Here is a 22,302-nt window from a genome sequence, read left to right as displayed (position 1 = left end):
GAAGAAGGCTGTTAAGACCTGAATAGTGTGTTAACTACCCACGGCATAAAACACTTCCAAGCCTATGGCCCTTAAATTGGTTCTTTACCCAGAATTTCCTCACTGACCTCACCCTTTCCTTCTTGGAGGAAACCAAATCAGCTAGAAGTTTTACTACTAATTTTATTCAGTCATAGAAGTATCTCATACAGTGGAGGCTGCCGAGAAAATGGCATGGGAGAAGGATGCACTTCATTTCTTGCTGGCCTTCACCGCTGACTTGGTGACTGTAAGGTCGAAACGGCCCATGACGTTAAATAAAAGAACCCAGACGCCAAATAATGTAACAGGCTTTACTGGTTAGGCACCTCCGGGCTGGATCCCCGGACCTAACAGAGCGAGGTCGGGGAAGTTTGCGCGGAACAAAGGCAGAGAGCAACTTACATAACTTTAGGCAAGATTTGGAGTGGTGGTCTCTCATAGGTCAGTTAGTCGAGGTGAGGAGACCAGGTTGGTTGCTCCGGAGGTCTAGGAGGGAGGGTTGATTTCTGTTCAAAGCTGTTTCGTCAGAGGCTCTTCAACGGTCTGGCGGGACTCTTTCCCGCCAGCGGGAAATGAAGAAGAAAAGAAGAAGCCAAGATGTCCACCGGGGAAGAGAAGCCAAATGGCCACTGAGGTCTGACCTTACAGTGACCTTGGCCGCAGCCTCTTCTTCTCCACGGCCTTGATGACACCAACGGCCACGGTTTGCCTCATGTCCTGCACGGTAAAACGTCCTGGAGGACAGGAGGAAGGAAAAGAGTGAGATTTCTGAAAACAGACACAGAAGGCACGGCTCCTTGGTCTCAGTCAGAGGTGCTTTCCCTCCCAGGATTCAGAAGCCATCCACCCCAGCTCACCTAGGGGCGGGTACTTGGAGATGGTCTCCACACACATGGCCTTTCCGGGGACCATCTGCATGATGGCTTCATCGCCCAACTTCAGGGCCTTGGGGTTGTCTTCTAGCTTCTTGCCCGAGTGGCGGTCAATATTTTCCCTCAGTTCAGCAAACCTACAAGAGATGTGGGCTGTGTGACAGTCCAGCACTGGAGAATAGCCAGCGTGGATCTGTCCTGGATGATTCAGGACGATCACCTGGGCGGGGGGAGAGGAAGAGGATCACTGCTGGGACCCAAGATCCAGGGCCAAACCTCGAGCCGCTTGGGGCCTCCACCAAAACTGGGGCTGATTTCTAAGAGGCAGTCTCCACCACCACCATGCACCAAGGGCTTTGGCCTCCTGGGTGGCTCTCCTTGGCCACAAAGCTGCCTGTCTCCATCCGGGGGTCGTTTTTGCTGTTTCCAACCATGTTGCCTCGACGGATGTCCTTCACAGACATGTCCTTCATGTTGAAGGCCACGTTGTCCCTGGGCAGGGCCTCCGACTGGGCCTCGTGGTACATTTCCACAGACTTGACCTCAGTGGTGAGGCTACTGGGGGCAAAGGTGACCACCATGCCAGCCTTCAGGAAGCTGATCTCCACTCGGCCCAGGGGCACCGTGCCAATGCCTGCGCAGAAGAAGGGCAGGTGGTTAGAACCACTCCAGCCCTGCCCGGTAAGAGCTGGCTTCCTGGGGATCAAGGGCCAAGGTCACCTACAGAGCTGGTCAGTTCAGTTCAGTTCAGTCGCTCAGTCGTGTCCGACTCTCCGCGACCCCATGAATCACAGCACGCCAGGCCTCCCTGTCCATCACCAACTCCCGGAGTACACTCAAACTCATGTCCACAGAGTCGGTGATGCCATCCAGCCATCTCATTCTCCGTCGTAGGAAGTGCCAAACTCAAGGACTGGCTGTTTCCTCTGCATATCAGATAAACTGGAAACGCTGGGGGTTTGGCACTGCTCACAGGTCAGGATCTGAAGCCCAGCAAGTCAGACAGCGGACCTCCTCCTGCACTGGTGTCTCCCCTCAGCCGGCCCAGCCTTGGCCCCTCACCTCCGATCTTATACACGTCTTGTAGCGGAAGCCTCAGGGGCTTGTTGATGGGCGAGTGGGGGAGAGGATGGAGTACAGAGCTTCCAATAGGGTCACCCCGGTGGCATTTCCCTCCTTCCGCTCAACCTTCCAGCCCTTGAACCAAGGCATCTGCGGGAACAGGGATGCGGTAAACGAGGAGGCAAGGCCAGGGAGTGGCTCCCTGCATGCCCACCCCAGGACCAAGACCCGTTCTGCTCCCCCGCCCGGCGGCCCATGGACCCAGCCTGCACTCACGTTGGTTCTGGGCTCCAGCATGTTCTCTCCGTGCCAGCCCGAGATGGGCACAAAGGCCACGGTGGCCAGGTTGTAGCTGATCTTTTTGATGTAGGCGCTCACTTCCTTGGTGATCTCCTGGAAGCGTGCGGCGCTGTAGGCCAGCTCGGTCGAGTCCATCTTGTTGACCGCCACGATCAGCTGCTTCACACCCAAGGTGTAGGCGAGCAGGGTGTGCTGGAGGGTCTGCCCGTTCTTAGAGATGCTCGCCTCGAACTTGCCCACACCGCCAGCCACAATGAACACGGCGCAGTCGGCCTGCGGGAGGCAGACATCGTGGGGGCAAGAGGTTGGTTAGGAGAGGGGGCGCCGGATGTGCTGGGAGGCTGGCTAGAGCTTCGGGCAATCCCCGGCCCCTTGCGGGCGGGACGCTCCCCAGAAACCGACAATGCCTTCATCCCCCGGCTGCTGCTGTGCACAGAGGTCCTGCCTCCCACTGAAACTGTTACTCAGCCCCATACATAAGCTTTCGGTTCCTTCCTCAGGAGCCCCACATGGTGATCTACTTGTCTGGGTGTCAGAAAACCCAGTCCCTGACCCAGCCCGAAAGGAGGATGGTGTCTGGACCGCATTAGAGTCTGTCTTCTGATTGGTCAGAACTGAAAGTCCGCGCGGATACCTTCTAAGGCTTATGATGCCCTTCCTCCCCGAGGAAATAAAGCCTGAGTTTCCTCCCCTCCCTCTGCCAGCCACCTCCCCTACCATCCGCCCTAGTTAGAAAGGGAAGGACCTGGGCACAAGGGCTGCTTTACCTGGGAGGTGCCGGTGATCATGTTCTTGATGAAGTCCCTGTGGCCCGGGTCATCGATGATGGTGATGTAGTGCTTGCTGGTCTCAAACTTCCACAGGGAGATGTCGATGGTGACGCCACGCGCTCTCTCTGCCTTCAGTTTGTCCAGCACCCAGGCGTACTTGAAGGAGCCCTTACCCATCTGGGGACGGGTAAGGAGTGAGGAGCGCATTGATGGGAGATTCAGCCGCCGCTCCAAGACCTCACAGCGTGCCCTGCTTCCACGCTCTGCCAGCAGACCCAGCCAGAAGCGGACCGCCATCCCCAGCCCCCGCCACTTCTAGAGCCAACCCCGCGGGCGGGTGGCTCACCTCAGCTGCCTCCTTCTCAAACTTCTCAATGGTCCTCTTGTCAATCCCCCCACACTTGTAGGTGAGGTGCCCGGTGGCGGTGGACTTGCCAGAGTCCACGTGGCCGATGACCACGATACTGATGTGCGTCTTCTCCTTGCCCACTGCGGTGGTTGCTTCCTTCAGTCAACTAGACTGGAGCACGGGAGGGGAGGGTGGGGAGAGGGTGAGGCCCTGATGTCCTGGCAGGCAGCCCACCTCTCACTACTCCTCTCCCCCTGCTCCGCCCCAGCACCCGCTCCCCACGCCGTGGCCTAGCTCAGAGCTTGGGACACGGTGGCACCATCTGGAAAGTAAAGGACTTGCCAGGCTGGCAAGGGTCACGGTCCCAGGGTTATAGCTGGGATTTCCAAGCGGTCATGGCCCCTCCCTCCTTTCTCCTATGCGGGCCTTCCCTAGAACATGTGGGGGCTCAGCCACTGCCCCACATTTCTCCATCCTTCCAATTCCCCACCCAAGACCCGCCTCCCCACCCCGGCACCAGTCCACCCCATATATTAGAAGCCCTGCCATCCCACAGCCTGAAGGTGGTCCTCTGCCCCTTGCCAGCGCCCACCTTCAGAGAAGCGGGAACAGGCCACCCAGCAGGAGCTGCAGCAGTGAATATGTGACAGTAGTGAGTGGCTGTCTTACCTCCTGCTTTTAGAAGCCCAGCCCTGGGCCTGCCTCTGGTTCCACCCAAATCTGACAGCAGAGCTGGGTAGGGAATGCCACTCCCTACCCCCAAAGCCAATTTTTCAGACTTCTTCTCTGACTGATTTGATATTGGGATGAAGAAAGCATGGGTAAGTGAGTGTGTGGGTGGAGTTGGGGAAGGGAAGATTTGGGAACTAAGAAAAAAATAAGAAGAAAGATAAGAATGAATTCTGCCTGGCATCAGACGTTGCATGTGACTTCCCAAGACTAAGGTGCTGTAAAGGCTGTGGCCTTTCATTCATTCGTGCAGTGCGCTGGGAAGTATAGTGCTGGATACCGCCAGGGGCTGAGGACTCGGAATCAGGAAGCGGTCATGGCGAGACTTTGTTGGGGAGAGCTCTCAGGCTCCCTGAGAGTCAGGGGTCCTTCTGCGGCTCCTTCCAGTCAGCAGTCCAGGACTGCTGGGGGGTAGGGGGAGTGGCGCCTGCTTCAAGGCTGGACTGTGGCTACTAACATCTAGTGGAGCCCTGGGAGCTGTGACTGAGGTGGGAGTGGTGCAGCCCTGGTCTCTGAGGGGCTCACACTCTGGAAGGGAGACAAAGAAGCCGTTTCAAAGTAATGAGTGAGTTGTGAGGGCTGTGAGTGAAGGTCTTTGGGGGGCTTCCCAAGTGGGTGGGGTGAGGAGGACTGCTTCATAGAGATGTTTCAGCAAGAAACATGGCACGGGCATGGGCACAGGCAGAGGGGCTTGTCAGGCAGAATAATCCATTAAGGACAGTTCTGGACTCAGTTTGCCTGGAGGGAATGGGTGGAAGGAAACAGTGGCTAAAGAGGTAAAAGGGGAAGATCATTATGCATTAATTGCTCAGAGTTTAATTTTCCTAAACTGTAAGTCTAATTATGTAATCCCCTGGCTTGAATCTCTTGATTACTCTTTATTGTCCTCAGGGGGGAAATTACTGTTCCTTCAGTGAGGAGAGGCTTCAAGAGGCTGAGGCTGGAATCAGAAAGACCCTTAGGAGGCCACCGCAGGAGTCCTGGAAGAAGGGGATACGTTTCAGCCAGGGGGTGCAGCTGACGCGTGTTCCACATAAATAGAGGGGGATTCAGAAGTGGAGGGGGGACCAAAAGTGCCAACAGAGGCACTTGCCATCAAGATGGGGAACACATGCCTTTGTCAGCATCTTCTCTCTCATCCCAAAGTCAAGCTCAAGCCTTTGATACAGCACCAGAGGACCCTACAGTTAACTCTAATGCAGGGGTCCCCAGCCCCTGGGCCATGGACCAGCATCAGTCCTCAGTCTGATAGTAATCAGGCTGCACAGCAGGAGGCGAGCAGCAGGTGGCCCACTGCTCCCCAGGGCCCGTCGCTCCCTGCCCCTTGCTATGCCGCCCGATCCATCCCCCACGACACTCCCAGTTCCATCTGTAGAAAACTGCCTTCCACCAGGCCAGTCCCTGGTGCCAAAAATGTTGGGGACCACTGCAAGGGTTGGAGTCTAGACCCCTTCCTGAGTCTCCAGTCCTTCCATCCAGAGCAATTGAGCTGCTCACTCCCTGATCTGGATCTGAAGTTCCCTAGTCTTACTATGAGTCTTGCTATGAGTCTTGCTAGTTAGATGAGATAACCTGTCTTGTTTGAGCCTCTTTGAAATAGCACAAAGGCAAGTCAGGTGTGTAAAGGAATTTCACCACAGAACCAGGTAGACCTGAGTCTACATTCTGCCTCCTCTGCTTCCTGGCTGTGGGAATTGACTGGCTCTGAGCTTCCATCCCATCTGTAACATGGAGGTAATTCTTTCCTCCTGCTTTCCTGAGCAGTGAACTCAGTCATCCCGCGCAGTGCCCGGCATGTGGCAAGTGATCCATAACCAGTGTCTCCTCTGGTCCTGTCTTCCTCTCCCTGCCTTGTGTTGCCAGACTCTGCTCGCTGAGAGCCAAGTGCTTACATACAGACCAAACGATTTGCCCAAGGTCACAGACACATTAGTGAAGAAACAGGAGGATACTCCTCCATCTCCAGGTTTCCAGCCTTCTGCTGAGCCAGACTGTCTCCTCATTAAGAATTATTATTGTTATACTTCTTCCATTTAAGCCATTTACATAGTATCTCTGTAGTCTTGGCTGACTCCGAACTGCAGGAATAATCAGAATGAAGAGGTTTTCTGACATTGAAATCAGCTGAAGGGTAAGTGTTCCTGATAGAATGACTTTCCCAGCTAATGTAATTGGCTGTTGCTGGAAAAATATTCCCATTATTTACAAATTTGAAGGGCCCTGGAAATTCATTATCATTTTATTAGAAATAGTATTTACAATGTATAAACATAAAGTCATCAGGGTTTCTGGAATGAGATGGTTAAGAATTAGAATGAATCTATAGTGACTGTAATGCAGGCTTCAGATGAGTTAGGATGAAATAAAATCATTTAGAATGACAAGCTCAATGCAATGAGACAAATGAAGTTATATGGTCAAGATGTGCTTGTTGGGCAACTGCATAAATACAAGAAGGGGTGACTTTGTAGTGAAAGTTACTCCAGGGAGGACTGATCCCTAAAGAAAGCTAGACTATGTGGCCAATGTTGGTATATGAACTAAGTATGTCTATTAATTAGTTTACCTATTAACCAAAACCCCTTGGTCTTTATAGTTAGTGAGCAGAGGTGTAGCTATGAGATCACCCCATTTTATTCAAGTTTCTAGAGACAGACTCCATTGCAGGCATAAACTGAGTCTGCACAACAGTATCAGTATATATATATATTTTTTTGTTTTGTTTTGTTTTGTTTTATTGAAATTTAGTACTTTAGCCACCTGATGCAAAGAGCCAACTCAATGGGAAGACCCTGATGCTGGGAAAGATTGAAGGCAAAAGGAGAAGGGGTTGGCGGAGGATGAGAAGTTTAGATAGCATCACCAACTCAATGGACATGAATTTGAGCAAATTCTGGGAAATAGTGGAGAACAGAGGAGCCTGGCATGTTACAGTCCATGGGATTGCAAAGTCAGACAGGACTTAGCGACTGAACAGCAGCAAAGTTGATTTACAGTGTTGTGTTAATTTCTACTGTACAGCAAAGTGATTCAGAAATGCCTGTATACACATTCTTTTTCATGTTCTTTTCCCTTATAGTTTATCACAGGATATTGAATATAATCCCCTGTGCTATACAGTAGGACCTTTTGTTTATCTGTTCTGTGTTATTATCAGTATACTTTAGAAGAAAGCCACAAAATGAAACAAACTAGAGTTAGTGATGGGGAACTTTGAATGTAAAGTTTCAACACCTTAAATTTAGTCACACAGAGAAAGACATGTGTGACATCACTGAAATGTGGAGTCTGAAATATGACACAGATGCACTTATCTACAAAACAAAAGCAGACACACAGATGCAGAGAACACACTTGAGGTTGCCGAGCTGGAGAAGTGGGGGGGATGAAGGGGGAGTTTGGGGTTAGGAGATGCAAACTAGCATATATAGAATGGTTGAGCTACATGGTCCTCCTCTATAGCGCAAGGAGCTGTATACAATAGCCTGTGATAAACCATAGTGAAAAGGAAGATAAAAGAGAATATACACACGTGTATAACTGAATCACTCTGCTGTACAGCAGCAATGCACACAACATTGAAAGTCAAACTCTACTTTGATTAAAATGTTTAAAAATTGAAAAAAGAATTGTTTTGACTTAGTTTAGTCCCATTTCAAGCGTGTCCATGAGAAGCAGGGAAACCTGAGTTTCCCAGGGTCTGGTCACCTGAACAAGGAGATATCCAGTTTGCAGACCTGCAAACATAGGAAATCAAATCCTAAGTAGGACGGAGTTACTTCTTTGCCCAGATGCTCATAGAGCACCTTTTCTGCGGTGGTCTTGAAGCATGTGGCCGCCTGGGATGTCTGCTGTCCCTGCCTCAACAGCACGAGGGGGAGGCAACACCAGACTCACCCACCCCACAACCCAGGAGCTGGGGTCCTGCCCTGGAGGAGACAAAGCACCGAATGTTGGAGAGACTCTAAGTTAGTGATTTTCCACTCAAATAATTCTTGCTTAGATGGAGAATGGAGACAAGGGGAGAAGGTCCTTTTCTTTATGTTCCAGAGCTTGACAGCTTTAGCGGAAAGGGACAGTCATGCCCTATTAACACGGAAAGCTTTCCCTCTGAACTCTGAGCATCGTTCATTCAACAGATATTTCTGGAGCACGTCGTCTTTCTACATCTCCGCCTCAAAGCTGCTTTTGCCTAACTCCCATTTCACAGATGGCTGAGAGGTAAAATGAATTGTCCAAACCACACAACCAACGTGTAGGCAGGGGCAGGGGTGGAATTTTAATCCAGACATGTTCCTTTCTCTTTTTCTAGGACTTCTTTCTTTTTATTCATTTAGTGTTCACCGCACTGGGTCTTCGCTGCCGCGGACTTTCTCCAGTTGCAACAAGCGGGCTTCTCCTCTTGGCGGCTCCCCTCGTTCAGAGCACTCGTTCCAGCTGAACCAGCTTTAGTAGTTGCAGCACACGGGCTCGGAAGTTGTGTCACATGCGATTAGTTGCCTTGTGCCCTGTGGCATGATCTTTCCAAACCAGGGATCAAACCTGTGTCCCCTACACTGGCAGACAGATTCTTAAGTACTGGAGCACCAGGGAAGCCCCCCAAATGAGTTCCTTTCTAAAAACAACATACGTGTGATAGCCAAGACATGTTACCTCCTGGAAGTCCCCTGGGCATCATTCTGGTGCCGTTCCTCATCTTAGATGTGGAAACTGAGTCTCAGGCAAGTCCTTTTCAGTCTGATTTGAATCCACAAACATTTAGTGTCAGACATGATTCAAGAAGGACCTGCACCTCTAGGAATTCCCAGGCCAGCTGATTTGACACATTCCAGTCTTGGGTGGCAAGAACGACACACTCACAACCACACAGTTAAGGTCTCACCGTGTGGAGATCTGTGCACAAGTAGTGGAAGCACAAGCCTTCAGTAGACCTTGCTGATTGACTTGATCACAAGTGCCGCTACTGAACATTTGTCCGACAAAGGAAGACCCTGGTAATACTTATTCATGTAATTGCTTTTCTTTCGCAGGGCTCTAGGGGTGACATCTCTCTGCCGAGACTGCCGTTAATTTGAAGGCTACCAATCTCCCCTCACTTTGTACCATAAGCCAGATAGCAGTGTAAATCCAACACATGTGAGCTCTAAACTTCAGCCCAGAGGCAGGCAGGGCACAGGACTGTCGCTGTTGCTCAGTAGCTCAGTCGTGTCCGACTCTTTGTGACCCCATGGACTGCAGCACACCAGGCTTCCTGGTCCATCACCAACTCCCAGAACTTGCTCAAACTCTTGTCCACCGAGTCGGTGATACCATCCAACCATCTCATCCTCTGACGCCCCTTTCTCCTCCTACCTTCAATCTTTCCCAGCATCAGGGTCTTTTCAAATGAGTCAGCTCTTCACAACAGGTGGCCAAAGTATTGGAGCTTCAGCTTCAGCATCAGTCCTTCCAATGAATATTCAGGATTGATTTCGTTTAGGATAGACTGGTTTGATCTCTTCGCAATCCAAGGGACTCTCAAGAGTCTTCTCTTTTGAACACCACAGTTCAAAAGCATCAATTCTTCAATGTCCAGTTTTCTTTATTGTCCAAATCTCACATCCAAACATCACTATTGGAAAAACCGTAGCTTTGACTGCTGCTGCTGCTGTTGCTAAGTCACTTCAGTCATGTCCGACTCTGTGTGACCCCACAGACAGAAGCCCACCAGGCTCCCCCGTCCCTGGGATTCTCCAGGCAAGAACACTGGAGTGGGTTGCCATTTCCTTCTAGATGGACCTTTATCAATGAAGTAACATCTCTGCTTTTTAATATGCTGTCTAGGTTTGTCATAACTTTTCTTCCAAGTAGCAAGTGTCTTTTAACTTCATGGCTGCAGACACTGTCTGCAGTGATTTTGGAGCCCAAGAAAATAAAGTCTGTCACTGTTTCCCCATCTATTTGCCATAAAGTCATGGGACTGGATTCCTTGGTCTTAGTTTTCTGAATGTTGAGTTTTAAGGCAAATTTTTCACTCTCCTCTTTCACTTTCATCAAGAGGCTCTTTAGTTCTTCACTTTCTGCCATAAGGGTGGTGTCATCTGCATATCTAAGGTTATTGATATTTCTCCCGGCACTCTTGATTCCAGCTTGTACTTCATCCAGCCTGGCATTTCTCATGATGTACTCTGCATATAAGTTAAATAAGCAGGGTGACAATGTACAGCCTTGACATACTCCTTTCCCAATTTTGAACCAGTCTATTGCTCCATGTTTGGTTCTAACTCTTGCTCTTGGCCTACGTGCAGGTTTTTTAGGAGGCAGGTAAGGTGGGCTGGTATCCCCATCTCTGTAAGAATTTAAAGAGCACAAGATGGAGAACAGTGTGGAGATTCCTTAAAATATTGGAAGTAGAGCTGCCATACGACCCAGCAATCCCACTGCTGAACATACATACCAAGGCAACCAGAATTGAAAGAGACATGTGTACCCCAATGTTCATCGCAGCACTGTTTACAATGGCCAGGACATGGAAGCAACCTAGATGTCCGTTGGCAGATGGATGGATAAGAAAGCTGTGGTACATATACACAATGGAATATTACTCAGCTATTAAAAATAATGCATTTGAATCAGTTCTAATGAGATGAATGAAACTGGAGCCTATTATATAAAGCGAAGTAAGCCAGAAAGAAAAATACCAATACAGTATACTAATGCATATATATGGAATTTAGAAAGATGATAATGATGACCCTATATGTGAGACAGCAAAAGAGACACAGATGTAAAGAACAGTCTTTTGGACTCTGTGGGAGAAGGTGAGGGTGGGATGGTTTGAGAGAATAGCATTGAAACGTGTATATTATCATATGTGAAAAAGATCACCAGTTCAGGTTCGATGCATGAAACAGGGCGCTCAGGGCCAGTGCACTGGGATGACCCAGAGGGATGGTATCAGGAGGGAGGTGGGAGGGAGGGTCAGGATGGGGATCACATGTACACCCATGGCTGACTCATGTCAATGTATGGCAAAACCAATACAATATTGTAAAGTAATTAGCCTCCAATTAAAATTATAAATAAATATATAACAATTAAAAAAAAAAGAGCATAGGATGGAGATTGAAACTGTCAAGGCTGCTCCTTCTCCAGTCCCATATCTGTCTCAGAGCAGTGTCCCAGGGAAATAACTGGGGCACTGCTGCTAAGTCACTTCAGTCATGTCCGACTCTGTGTGACCCCACAGACAGAAGCCCACCAGGCTCCCCCGTCCCTGGGATTCTCCAGGCAAGAACACTGGAGTGGGTTGCCATTTCCTTCTCCAATGTGTGAAAGTGAAAAGGGAAAGTGAAGTCGCTCAGTCGTGTCCGACCCTTAGCGACCCCACGGACTGCAGCCTACCAGGCTCCTCCATCCATGGGATTTTCTAGGCAATAGTACTGGAGTGGCTTGCCATTGCCTTCTCCGAACTGGGGCACAGGAGGGGCTTTTTTCATCTGTATTTCATCAGGGACAGAGAAGGAAATAGGCTGATGTGAAATAGGTGGTGCTGGGGTGGTGGTTGGAAGAAGGATGCAAAGGGCACAAAATTAAACGTCCCAAAGGGTTTCTATTTGAAGACAGCAAGTCTGAGAAGTCAGCACAGGAATCCAGCATAGAACTGCTGATTCATTCATGCATTCATGTAGCAATGGGGAATTACATATTTCCAGTTGTCACTTTTTCACTGTGAAGTGTGTGTTGTTGTTATTTAGTCCCTAAATCATGTCTGGCTCTTTTGCAGCCTCATGGACCTTTAGCCCGCCAGGTTCCTCCGTCCATGGATTTCCCAGGCAAGAATACTGGAGTGGGCTGGCATTTTCTTCTCCAGGGGATCTTCGCAACCCAGAGATCAAACCGTGTCTCTGGAGTTGCAGGCAGGTTCCTCACCGCTGAGCCACCAGGGAAGCCCATAAAGCATATGATACAGGGGAAACTGTTTTGTGGATGTCCCGTATTTGTAGCACCCTTCCCTCCCTTGATTTTAGAATCTAAGTTCAGGTTCTGTCTCTCGTTTATTCCTGTGTGAATTTGCATAAACCATTGCATAAACCACACTGAATCACAGTTTCTTCACCTGTGGAATAGGACTGATGACCATCCTGTCCTTTCCCTCCACTGGTCCTTCGGAGAATCAGATACTGGGTTGGAAATGAAACTGTAAGCTCCAGAAAGGACCCACAGAGTTTGCTCAGAGTGATTAGAGACTGAGAACTCTAAACTTACTTCTGCACTGCTGGCAAAAGTGTTACCTTCAAAGCCCTGGAGGAGAAAAGTGACTATGTAAATATCATCAGGAGCTTCTGGGTTTTGTTTTTTTTTTTTTTTTTTGGATGGGTGCTCAGGGATCTTGACGAACTTATTCATTGCTGTCTCCAAAATGTCATTTACAGTGACTTGTATTGAGTCCACTAATGAAGGATCAAAGGAAGTGTTCAGATGTCTATTGTATCCATTCATCAGTTAATATTTAAAACACCTTATATATCTGAACTCATGGTGTTAGCCCTTGAATACATACATGTTATATGACTACTTTGGTTTGCTTTGGAAATCATTTCATGTGGTCCACTGAGGGTTAGGAAGGTACAGAAAAAAAATTAGAGGGTAAAAGAAGGTTCTCCTTCCTTTGGGGTGCTCCTAAGGTAAGTGCACACTCTTCCTTACCTCTCCAGCTACACATCTATCCTAATCCAGATGTTATTGCTCCAGAGTTGACAGTACGTCAGGTGAGCAACTGAAATATTATCCTGAGAAATGTCAGATTTCACTGCATAGTGTTTATAATTTAACTGTTATTTAGCATTTATGGATAACACACATACTTGCAAATTGTTTTACAATCATTTTATAGTTGCTTTGTGAGAGATAATTAAAGCAAAACCACTTTATGTGGAGCTACTCAGAGGGACAAATTTGTGCCAATAATGTGCTTATATAAATGCAAATTATCAGGAGTCTTAATAAAGTGAAAACTGCTTAAATCATTTTTCATGGTACCAATATGTAAATATTATAATAGTTCCCTGATTTATAGAGCACTTTTCTTCCTAAAAGATAAATATACTTACCTAGCCATGCATTACTTAACAGAGCTTCCCAAATCCCAGCGGAGGAAACCCATTCATTTACTGAGCCTTTCAACCAGATCCTACAACAACGCCCAGCCCATAGTAGGTCCTTAATTTTTAACAGCTGAAAGAATGAATGAGGAATTATTTTCACAAGGCCATAAGCATCTGTAGCCTTCATGCAGAGGATGAGAGTGTGGAGGGGGATGGTCATTAAAAGGTCAAGGTTACCACCTCCGGGGAAGCACTGAAGTGGTCAAGAGACTAGGCAGAACAGAAGGAGTGAAAACTGAAGGGACGGTAAGGTTTAGGCAGGTGAGTGGAGGCAATTGTCTCAATGTGGAGGAAAGCTAGCTTTCTAACCGTCAGAAAATGAAACTGAGCAAGAAGAAACGATGAGAAAATGCACTCGTAATTGGTGAAGTTAATGTCCTGGAGAAGTAGCCCCAGCTGAACAATAATCTGTACATTTTAAGTACCTGAGAAGCTGATAACATTGTAATCTCGGGAGAATGGTGTCCTCATTAGCATAGGATGAGGCAGCAGCCTCTTTAGAGGTAAGAACAGAGCAGTCCATGCCTTAGATTCTATGGGAACCCTGTTTCCTATGAGGGCAAAAACTCATGGTAGAGTTCACTGCAGGTATTTGATTGGGGAACCTTTTTAAGAGATATACTATTAACCACTCATGGAACTAATGTACTGAGGAATATAGTTTGGAAAACAGTGGTTTAGAGCATAGAAAAATAGGGCAAAAGAGAAGTTCCCATGGAGGTCATATTTCTTATAAAGAAACAAATCACATTCTTGTTTATCTTTGGCACTTAGCAATCACAAGAGATGACGCCAAACCTTAAATCCTCAGACTTCTGAACACTCCATATACCATATGTACATATAGGACACATGCTTATTACTAAACTGTGTACATAGGATATAATATAGAATGACTATAACTGGGACACTGAAACGATCCCTTCAAGGTGGTTCCGTGACTGTAGCTCACCAGGCTCCTCTGTCCATGGAATTTCCCAGGCAAGAATATTGGAGTGGGTTGCTATTTCCCACTCCAAGGGATCTTTCCAACCGAGGCATCAAACTTGCATCTCCTGAGTCTCTGAGCCACCTGGGAAGCCTAGGATCCCACGTTCATTCTGGGAAAAAAAAAAAATTAAAAAAAAGAGAGGGAAATGATGGTGATGGTGGAAGAAAAAGGAATTCATAAAAGAATATGGAGTGATGTAACAATATAAAAATAAACTAAAGGAAGAAGAGGAGACTTAGCCAAAACTTTATACTGACGGTGGAAAATGATGAAATACACTTATGACTTTAACAATTCTGGGACAAAATTGTTAAAAGGAAGAGGCTCTGGAGTCAGATCACTTGGGCAAAACCTCACTCTCCTACTTCCTAGATAAATGACTTTCAACCAGTTAAACTTTCTTAAGCCTCAGTTTGAAATAATGATATTATCTGCCCTCTTATGTTTGCTTTGATCCTTTCATGGGAGAATCTGTAGACTGGCACCTGGTATGTATTAAACTCTCAATAACTGATGGTTTTATTATGCCTCCCTTCTCAACAAATCTTTTATACTTCTAATGCTGGTTCCTACCAACCTCCCTCTGTTAAACAGGTCTTGAAAGAGAAAGAAGCCCATATTGGTGATGCAGACGTCAATGCTACTTTGAAATCATTTTATAAATGAGGTAGACTTGAAAAGTCCCAGAACACAGTGCTGATTGAGGACATAGTAGTGTGCTTCATTCCATGGGGTCCCACATGATTTAGTGACTCAACAACAACAACATGTTCAATGAACAAAATGTGTTATAATTTAAATCAGTGTAATTGCACAATGAATGAGAAAGGATAGAGGCAAATTCACCCCAATTCTTAACCAAATTGCATGTCCAAAGGATAACCCTTGCTCTGCAGATGTGGACAGAGCTCACTGCTGGGAAGATGAGCTGTGTACTGAAAACCAGTCTGGGCACCCCAGGAGTAGGAGAATCATAGATCATTTGAGGGGACAGAGTGTAGGGAAGGCAGCTGGTCAGACCTTCAGGTTGATAGGGCAGCAGGTGACAGGAGGAGCCTCCCTGCTGATGGTGGGGAGACACAGCCTGGTGTCACATATTTGGTGGATCTCAGGATTTATTCATGTGAAAGGAGAGGCACCCGTGGGCAGTCCCAGCATCACCTGGAAAAACATATCTGCTATTGCTTTGGTCTTCTTGGTGGCCCAGGGTTACAGCTTCCTGCAATGCAGGAGGCCCAGTTTCAATCTCTGGGTCAGGAAGATCACCTGGAGAAGGAATGGCAACCCACTCCAGTATTATTGCCTGGGAAATCCCTTGGACAGAGGAGCCTGGCAGGCTATAGTCCACAGGGTCACAAAGAATGGGAAACGACTTAGCAACTGAGCACACACCCACTATTTCTTTAGAGCAGAGTCTGGCAAACTAGGGCCTGTGAGCCAAATCTGGCCTGCATCGACTTTCTGTGTGCGCATGTGCAAAGAATGACTTTTACATTTTAAAATGAAAGAAAAAATGATAATTCATGGTATGTAAAAATCAGATGACATTCAACTTCAGTGTCCATAGATAAAATTTAATTGGAACACAGCCACATCCATTCATTTACCTGTGTCAGTGGCTGTTTTGGGACATACCAGCTGAGTGAGTGGTTGCAGTTCAGCCAGTTCGGTTCAGTTGCCCAGTCATGTCCAACTCTGAGACCCCATGGACTGCAGCATGCCAGGCTTCCCTGTCCATTACCAACTCCCAGAGTTTACTCAAACTCACGTCCATTGAGTCGGTGATGCCATCCAACCATCTCATCCTCTGTCGTCCCCTTCTCTTCCTGCCTTCAATCTTGCCCAACGTCAGGTTCTTTTCCATTGAGTCAGTTCTTTGCATCAGAGGCCAAAGTTTTGGAGTTTCAGCTTCAGCATTGGTCCTTCCAATGAATATTCGGGACTGATCTCCTTTAGAATGGACTGGTTGGATCTCCTTGCAGTCCAAGGGACTCTCAAGAGTCTTCTCCAACACCACAGTTCAAAAGCATCAATTCTTCGGTGCTCAGCTTTCTTCACAGTCCAACTCTCACATCCATACATGACCACGGGAAAAACCATAGCCTTGACTAGACGGACCTTGGTTGGCAAAGTAATGTCTCTGCTTTTTAATATAATACCTAAGTTGGTCATAACGTCCCTTCCAAGGAGCAAGCGTCTTTTAATTTCATGGCTCCAGTCACCATCTGCAGTGATTTTGGAGCCCCCCAAAATAAAGTCTCTCACTGTTTCCATTGTTTCCCCATCTATTTGCCATGAAGTGATGGGACCGGATGCCATGATCTTAGTTTTCGGAATGTTGAGTTTAAAGCCAACTTTTTCACTCTCCTCTTTCACTTTCATCAAAAGGCTGTTTCGTTCTTGTGGTTGCAACAGGCCCACAAATCTTGAACTGTTAACTACCTGGACTCTTATAGATGAGTCTGACTGCTTTCGAGCATTGTACTTTCTACTGTTTTCCCGTTCATTCATTCACTCATCAAACATTCTTGAGCATCACAGGCAATAAGGAGACTGAGATCCAGGGATGCGGGAAGGAAAGATGAAACCAAGGCATCAATAGTGCTTTAACAGAGCGATAACACGCAACTAGGGTAATTCTAACTGGAGGCGAGGAAACAGGAGGGTTCAGTGAACATTTCAGGAAAGAGATTCTCAAACGTAACAATCACACAATGACCAGACTATTACTGTGTGTGTGTGTTTTGGCAGCACTGTGCATGGCACGTGGCATGTAGCATGCGGAATCTTACTTCTCTGACCAGGGATCAAACCCATGCCTAGTGGAGTCTTAACCACTGGACGGCCAGGAAAGCCCCAGATCATTACTGATTTGCAGATAGAGACAGCACAGAGAGGCCGCTGGCTTGCTGAGGGCCAGTTGCATAAGCAGGATCAGGACAAGGCCAGAAGCTCTTTCAGGCTTCCCAAGTCCATGCCCATGTGACCTACCCACCAAAGAAGGCTGCTGCTGCTGCTGCTGCTGAGTCACTTCAGTCGTGTCCGACTCTGTGTGACCCCAGAGACGGCCGCCTACCAAGCTCCCCCGTCCCTGGGATTCTCCAGGCAAGAACACTGGAATGGGTTGCCATTTCCTTCTCCAATGCATGAAAGTGAAAAGTGAAAGTGAAGTTGCTCAGTCGTGTCCGACTCTTAGTGACCTCATGGACTGCAGCCTACGAGGCTCCTGCTGCTGCTGCTGCCGCTAAGTCACTTCAGTCGTGTCTGACTCTGTGTGACCCCACAGACAGAAGCCCACCAGGCTCCCCCGTCCCTGGGATTCTCCAGGCAAGAACACTGGAGTGGGTTGCCATTTCCTTCTCCAATGTGTGAAAGTGAAAAGGGAAAGTGAAGTCGCTCAGTCGTGTCTGACCCTTAGCGACCCCACGGACTGCAGCCCACCAGGCTCCTCCATCCATGGGATTTTCTAGGCAAGAGTACTGGAGTGGCTTGCCATTGTCTTCTCCGACTAGGCTCCTATGTGAGATCAAAAGAAGTGGCATCTGTGTGGTAGGGTGGGAGAGCAAGCAGAGAGGAAACACGAGGTGACTGTCTCAAGGAGCAGGTAAGATTCAGTCACGGGACAACCAGGGCTTGTGGTGCAGAACAAGATGCCTTCCGAATGACCATTTGAGAAGGCAGCCAATTTCTGGTCCAGAAGTAACTCTCCTCTGAGAACTGTGTGGACTTGACGTCAGGAATACTGATGCCAAAGCCTGGATTTTGCTACCTGCTTTGAAATCACTGGGACTATCCCAAGTGTGCAGTCTGGTTTATTTCCATCACTCTGATTTGGAACACATCCATAGAAGCTTGGAAAGGGGGAGCATCGTCCTTTTAGTTTAGCCATGTTCTGATCATTTTTGTTTTGCTTAGCAAACGTGTTAAACTTATACTGTGTGTTGGCAACTGTTCAGTTCAATTCAGTCGCTCAGTCGTGTCCGACTCTCCGCAACCCCATGAATCACAGCACGCCAGGCCTCCCTGTCCATCACCAACTCCTGGAGTTCACTCAAACTCATGTCCACAGAGTTGGTGATGCCATCCAGCCATCTCATTCTCTGTCGTCCCCTTCTCCTCCCGCCCCCAACCTTTCCCAGCGTCAGAGTCTTTTCCAGTGAGTCAACTCGTCGCATGAGGTGGCCAAAGTATTGCAGTTTCAGCTTTAGCATCAGTCCTTCCAATTACTTCATTTCAATAAATCGCGGTTACTAGTGAATGGCAGTTGTGTTGAGCAGAGAAGTGTTTGTTTCATTTTATTCTCATAAGGGCCCCGTGAAATACAGGTTTGTCAGTTTGGAAGTGAAGATCAAGATGAGAATGGAAGAGGAAAAGAGAATTGAGATTCACTGAGCACCAGTTACAGAGTTCAAAAGGTGTTTTCATTTTTTGCTGTTATGAATAATGCTACAGAGAATAACATTAAAATAAAAATATTCTTGTCATGCAAAAATATTTATTAATTGCTGATTAATATTGACACTACCTGAACGCTTCCTACAGCAGGGGCTGCTGAATGTCTCCCGGGATAGGGCATATAGCAATTTGATACCGAGCATGACCATAGTAACAGTCTCCCTTTCACCCCGCCCACACGCAACAAAGAACGTGAGCATCTTTTGAAAACATGTAGCTGGGAAGTTAATACTCTGGAGGCTCCACACTCTGCGTCCACCTCCAGGCTTTCCTCCCTGCTGTCCCCCATCCTACTTCTGCCTCTGCATCCCTGACGGTTAGACTGCCCCCTGGGGGTCCCTGGAGCCTACTGCCCGAGAACAGGAAAGGACTTTGCTTTCACTCTGGGACTTGGGTTTTTCCATTCTAACAATAAATCTCTACTCAGACAGACTAGAGCATTTTCAGGCAGTCAATATATTTGCTAATTAAAGTTTACAGCATGTAAAAAATTCACCTTTAGGGAACTTTGATCCCCAACCCCCAATCTGGGTCCCCTGATGTCATTTATTATTAAGTGAAAATCCAATAACCTTCATTATTGAAAATAAATGAGATGTTCTTTATTTTGTCTCTGCCTTCCCGTAAGGCTGCAGGAGGAGACTGAATGTAAAAATTAGGTGGAATTCTTCCCAGGGATGGGGATATTAGTGGTATTAGTCATCTGGCTAACTAAACTCCAAATGTAATCCCCTATTATTTCTCACCGATTGCAAAGGCAACTCAGCATTAGGGAGCATAGTGTTCAGACTTAAGACTCCAAGAGCTCCCAGAGATGGCTATTGCGGGGGCGAGGGGCGGGGGAGCACAGAAGGACTTGGACTTCTGCACAAATTACATTACAAAATATGCAACCCAGAATGCTGGGAACTTAATTCTAGCTTTGCTGTTTTCTAGCTGTGTGACCTTAGGCAAGTCACTTAACTTCCCTGAATCTCAATTTTTTTTTCATCTGTGAGGTGAGGATTATAACAATACACTTATTTCATAGGATTGTGACTATTAAATGAATCAATCCAAATAAAGGGACTAAAACAGTGCTTGAACATAAGGGCCCAATAAACATTAGCTCTTGTGATTAATTGTACTTTTTATTGAATCATGGAAAGGACACATTCAAGTCAGAGCTGCCCCGAGAAAAATAGCTCACCCTCTGTAGACAGATTACATTTGGCAGTTGGATCTTCCTTTTATTTAAATATTAAATAAATAAATAAAATGCATTTGCTATTGAGGGAATTGATTTGCATGAACCATACATACATTTTTTTTCATCCAGTCACTCCATGTGGTAAATGCTGAGATCCAGGGATAAAATCTATTCACTTAACAAATCCTGTCATCAGCCTTTGGGCTAGAATACACATTGAGATCCACACTGTTGTTCCTGCTCAGTGCTCAGTCCAATGCCTGCGACCCCAGGGACTGCAGCGTGCCAGTCCTCCCCATCCTCCACTGTCCCCCAGAGTTTGCTCAAATTCTTGTCCATTGAGTCAGTGATGCCATCTAACCATCTCATCCTCTGCCGCCCTCTTCTCCTTTTACCTTCAACCTTTCCCAGCATCAGGGTCTTTTCCAATGGCCTGTGTCCATTTAATGATTATAAATCAAGAAACAAATCATTACATACAATGGTTTGTTTGCTTTCTAGTTAACCCAGAAACCCTGGTTTGAATTTAGAATTCTTGAAATTCTCAGAGTTCTGTGCCCAAATATGCAGTGACTGCTGAGCTTGACCCTGCCCCCATGATCTGACACCTTCCCGCCCCTCCCCGGATCACTTCTGCACCCTGTGCAGAAGCTCTAGTTCACCTGTTCCGACTGCATAGTACAGTGTCACCCACCCCAGGCCTAGGGGTGCTCACTCTGGCGGCATCATCCACACTCATAGCATGTCAGCAAATGTTAAACAGCTACTTAAATGATTCCCTCCAATTGTGATGATGCCATGAAAGAAAAATCCAAGATGTTGTGAGGAGGTGGAGAGAGTGGTCCGACATCACCTAGGGTCTATAGGTTTGTGGGAGGTTTTCCTGGGAAAGCTACACAAGCTGAGACCTAGAGGATATAGAAAGTGGAGGGCGACAGAGAATCTTCCAGGCAAAAGACACATCATGTGCAAAGGCCCTGAGGTGGGAAGAATGGAAAAAGTTAACATGTCTGGAATGCAGAGAAAGATGGAGAGCGTGTGGGGAAAGACGGGAGATGCAGAAAAGGGCGAGATACTCCAGGGTGTGACTGGAATTTTGTTTTGTGAAGGTTTTGTTTCCTATGGATTTAGCTAGGAGCCATGGGACGTCATTAAGGATTTTAAGCAGGGGTGTGATCTGATGAGATCTGCATTTTTGAAACTTCTCTTTGCCTCAGCTTAGGGACTAGGTGGGGTTGGGGCACACACTTAACATCTGTACACATAACGGCTGAGCGGGGCTACTGACAGCAGTAACGGTGGGGCAGGCGTGTGCATGGTGGAGCCCTGATGAAGACAGCTCCGGTTATGATGCAGATAGATCACAATAGGCATAGGAGTGTGGGTCAGGGCTCCAAATTCTGTGGGCCCCAGTTTTCTTTTGTATTTGGAGAAAATGATCTACCATCTTTTTCTGCTTTTACTTTTTGTAACTCTGTTGAGCCTGGGCAGGTATTAGATGTCAGAACAGTGGTGCTGGCTCCCTATCATAGCTTAAGACAGCTGAGAGGACTGCCTAGCCCCAGGGAGAAGTTCCACTAGACAGGGGCTTCTGTCTGTCCACCTCCCTCTCCAGGAAACAATAGTGCATTATTTCTTGAACCAGAAGTAATTAGCCTGAGAAGCTTTGCTGATTATATTTGGGAATACTGTGTGAGCACTGATCCCTGTGGGCCCACCCCAGGGACTTGAGGAATTTATATAAAATGCACAGCCCCAATCCCAGGAGACCTTATTGGAGAACAGTGAAAATACAGCTGGATCTGCAATCATAATCCAGATTTAAATCCTGGATATCCCACTTCGGGAAAGGAAGGCATGCTGATGGAGGAGACCCTATCTGAGCCTCTGTTCCCTGCGGCCTGTCAATCACAAATACCTACTGGAACCCTTAATGTCCCATGAGTCAGCCACTATTGCGTGTGCTGTTGTTGTTTAGTCTCTAAGTCATGTCCGGCTCTTTACGACCCCAGGGACTGTAGCCAGGCTCCTCTGTCCATGGGATTCTCCAGGCGAGGACACTGGAGTGGGTTGCCATGCCCTCCTCCAGGGGATCTTCTCAATCCAGGGATGGAACCCACATTCTCTTCTGCTAGTGTGTTCTTTACCACTAGTACCACCTGGGACGCCCTCATGAAGGGGAAGGGATAAGTTGCGCTTAGTTATCCCAGTCACCTGCAATGTCATTATCCCGGGTCTTTCCCTCCTAACTTACCCGTCAGGAGCTCTTGGATGCTCTCAGGGGTTAGGTCGCTTGACTATAAGCACAGAGCCCCTCCAGGCACAAACTGAGGTTTCTAGCTCTCTTCCACATCAAGTGGCCGGAGTTCCCGCATAAGGTAACTCATGGGAATGCTTGGGAAGTTGTAAAATACCATG

The 22,302-nt window shown here is 47.4% G+C and overlaps 1 protein-coding gene across 1 annotated transcript; it reads right to left on the bottom strand.

Annotated features, from left to right (window-relative positions):
* Positions 1-663: 663 nt before the first annotated feature.
* LOC129542120 (elongation factor 1-alpha 2-like) lies at positions 664-20,623 on the bottom strand. The gene is given in 9 exon segments (XM_088832278.1): positions 664-755; positions 879-1,120; positions 1,278-1,527; positions 1,956-2,003; positions 2,006-2,105; positions 2,232-2,528; positions 3,023-3,202; positions 3,372-3,530; positions 20,600-20,623. Coding segments are annotated over 9 exon segments (1,392 nt in total).
* Between the last annotated feature and the right edge of the window lie 1,679 nt (positions 20,624-22,302).

Source organism: Moschus berezovskii, chromosome 25 (assembly GCF_049115385.1).
Source record: "Moschus berezovskii isolate FMDL1 chromosome 25, NW_MosBer_1.0, whole genome shotgun sequence".
Taxonomy (NCBI): domain Eukaryota; kingdom Metazoa; phylum Chordata; class Mammalia; order Artiodactyla; family Moschidae; genus Moschus; species Moschus berezovskii.
The sequence above is the reverse complement of the archived record's forward strand: the minus strand, read 5'-3'. Positions and strand labels throughout refer to the sequence as shown.